The sequence below is a fragment of the Solanum stenotomum genome, chromosome 7 (assembly GCF_019186545.1).
Source record: "Solanum stenotomum isolate F172 chromosome 7, ASM1918654v1, whole genome shotgun sequence".
NCBI lineage: Eukaryota > Viridiplantae > Streptophyta > Magnoliopsida > Solanales > Solanaceae > Solanum > Solanum stenotomum.
The window spans coordinates 4,522,536-4,525,306 of record NC_064288.1 but is presented as its reverse complement, the minus strand read 5'-3'; the positions used below and the strand labels follow the sequence as shown (position 1 = coordinate 4,525,306).

The 2,771-nt window shown below is 31.1% G+C and overlaps 1 protein-coding gene across 1 annotated transcript; it reads right to left on the bottom strand.

The window, feature by feature from the left end:
* Positions 1 to 1,467: 1,467 nt before the first annotated feature.
* Positions 1,468 to 2,554, bottom strand: LOC125870320 (LOB domain-containing protein 29-like). Its single transcript, XM_049550722.1, has 2 exons — positions 2,264 to 2,554; positions 1,468 to 2,145 (listed from the first exon to the last, which is right to left on the bottom strand). Exons 1-2 carry the CDS (start codon positions 2,540 to 2,542, stop codon positions 1,687 to 1,689), a joined length of 738 nt encoding a protein of 245 aa, XP_049406679.1. The 5' UTR covers positions 2,543 to 2,554; the 3' UTR covers positions 1,468 to 1,686.
* Positions 2,555 to 2,771: the final 217 nt, after the last annotated feature.

The window sequence follows — 2,771 nt, the reverse complement described above, 5'->3', positions numbered from 1 at the left end:
TATTCAAATGCCATAAACACAAAACACATATTATCTTACTTTAATCATTAATCACACATATAAATGACAACTTCAATTCACATAAAAACATTATCAGGAGGTGCATGAGTAAAGCCTCATGTCCCTCTCCATGTATTGCACCTTTTTGGAATTTCAATATATATGATGGTAGAGGTCAATTAACTCTACACCCCCATAACAATACCAAAGTGTTGTAATAGAAGACTACAACAAGTTTCAATATTCAGAGACGAATCTAGAGTAGGTTCTGTGAATTCAACTGAATCCTCTGTTTTCAATACGAATATGCGAAACAAATTAAATAAGGTATACACATATCTTGAACCTAATGACAATATATAAAAATCATGGATCCACCTCTACCATCGTCAACACAAATTATTGATAAATTCTACTCATCAGCATGATCTTTTGTGCAAGATTCTTCCTTTGCGGCTTGCAGGATTCTAAGAAGCAGAACCTGACATTTACAGTCTATTGTTGACTTACCTATCACTAGAATATTACTTAGAACTTGTCTCTAAGTTCTCATTGTCAGTATAATATGTGATGTATGTACTTTACACCTAACAAAGTTCATCTAAATTAAGGTTAAACATTAATTACAAGCTCTATTTTCAATCATTAATTAAGTATCTCCAACAAGTATGAAAACACTTTTTTAATCTAATTTCATAGGGATTAGCATTGCAGGGGATATAAGAACATAATTTACTCATCTCTCTAATTAGGAACACTAACAACATTATATATTTTAATTTACTCATCTCTCTAATTAGGAACACTAATAACATTATATATTTATATATATGCATGCACTCTACTACAAGTAATAAACATTTATATTAGTGATCTAAATTTTAACACATTAATATTTTTTCATATTGAAGTCTTTTTGGAAAAAGTTCCTTCAATCTTTTCAGTCAAAAGAAGAAAGTCCAAGATCAATAGTCCAGCTTATTAATTAGCACATGAGAAATTATGTTGCTTGGACTCTTCAGAAATATTAAAATGTGTATGTCAGATTCTCCAAAAGTACAGTATTTTTGGAGAATCCGACACGGTGCAGCAATATTATTAGAGAGTCCGAGCAACATACACTTGGACTCTCCAAAATTGCGGCCGCACCTGTGTTGGATCCTTCAAACATGTACTACTTACACACATGGTAGCATTTTTGAAGAGTCTGAACAACATAACATAAGATAAATCAATCAAAATGACCTAAAAATTATCAAGAAGGATTAGGGTAGCAAGTCATTTACAATATTGTAATTTAAGCTAAAAACCTACAAATTGGGAAAGCATAAACAGAAACATTAGGTTCCTGTATGCACTGATGATCATAATGAGGTCTTTGATTTACTAGGTCTAATATTGATAGATCCTCTGAAAAGCCAAATTAAGGAGTACTAATAAAAAGACAGATCATTAATTTTATTAAAATATACTACTAATAATATTCTACTTATATCCAAGGTTACACATGACCTAAGGAGAAACAATTGTAGGCAGAACCATAGCTAATAGGCTGATGATGTTTTTTTTTTTTGAGCATTTTTTCTAGGGTTTCTAACAGATATATCATGTCATGTCATAAAAAGGTTCTGTTTTAGCAATACAAAATTGACAAGAGTAATTAATCAATCTTAGTAGTAGTAGTACTCAAGAATGTTGAAGATATCTGAAGGCAACTGATTGGAGGTCATCAACAACATCATGATCTTGAAATGTCCATTGCTTGTTGTTGTCAAATGAAGAATCTACTGAGCAAGATCCACCTTCTTCAAAACTTGACATATTTTCCTTAATTGGAACCACAAAATTAATATTCTCATAATTATTCCCCATATGGTAATTATGATCATTTGAGGTCATGTTGTTGTAATTGTTTTCATCATAATATGGGATTGATGATCCAATATTATTGTTACTTGTCAAACTAGAAATAGAATGATCAAATTGAGGCATAGTGTTTGGATTTTCAGATTGATGATGAAACCAACTTTGAACATCTTGAAATTTGTCATAATTAGGGTTTGCAATATAATTTGAACCATTTTGTATGTTTTGAGCTGCAGCTTGTTCCTTGAGTGAAGCAAGTTGTGCTTGTAAATTAACAACCTATAACATCAACAAGAACAAACAAAAAAGAAAAATCTTATAAATTCGTAGATCAAGTAATTAACAATCCAATCTTTTAAGATTTGTGATTATCAAATTATAATTAACTATCATGTACCTGTTGCTGAAGAGCGAATATATGTGAAACACAACCATAAATTGGATCTTGAAGTCTAGCTTGAGCTTCATAAGCTATGGTGACCGCGGCTTCTCCTCGATCACTCACAGGTATATGAGCTAAGAGTTTAGACACATTGCTAGCCCCAAACACCTTATGAATAGCTGAAAAATGTGTAGCACCTTGTTCATAGCAAAAATAAGGAGCAAATACACATCCTTTAATACATTTTCTTCTCAAAAATTTGCAAGCACCACAAGGGGAACCAGTGCCTGTCATCTTAATAGTAATAATATTGTGTTGATATTTAATTTGATGCTGATGATAATTAATCAAGCTAATAATTTTGTGAGTTCTTAGCTAATTGCTAGCATTATCACCATGTTTATAAATACTAGAGGAAGAGAGAGGTGGATCATAAAATATTGAATACTAAATTAACTTAATTGATAGTGGTTCCCTTATTGGGCTACATTTTATTTATTTTTTTGTAATATAAAATTCTCTT

Bases quoted from the DNA above. Each gene is read 5' to 3' on its own strand.
- LOC125870320 (XM_049550722.1), bottom strand. From the start codon at position 2,542: ATGACAGGCACTGGTTCCCCTTGTGGTGCTTGCAAATTTTTGAGAAGA. The intron at 2,146-2,263 runs GTACATGATAGT...TTGATGTTATAG, and splicing joins TATTCGCTCTTCAGCAACAG to GTTGTTAATTTACAAGCACA.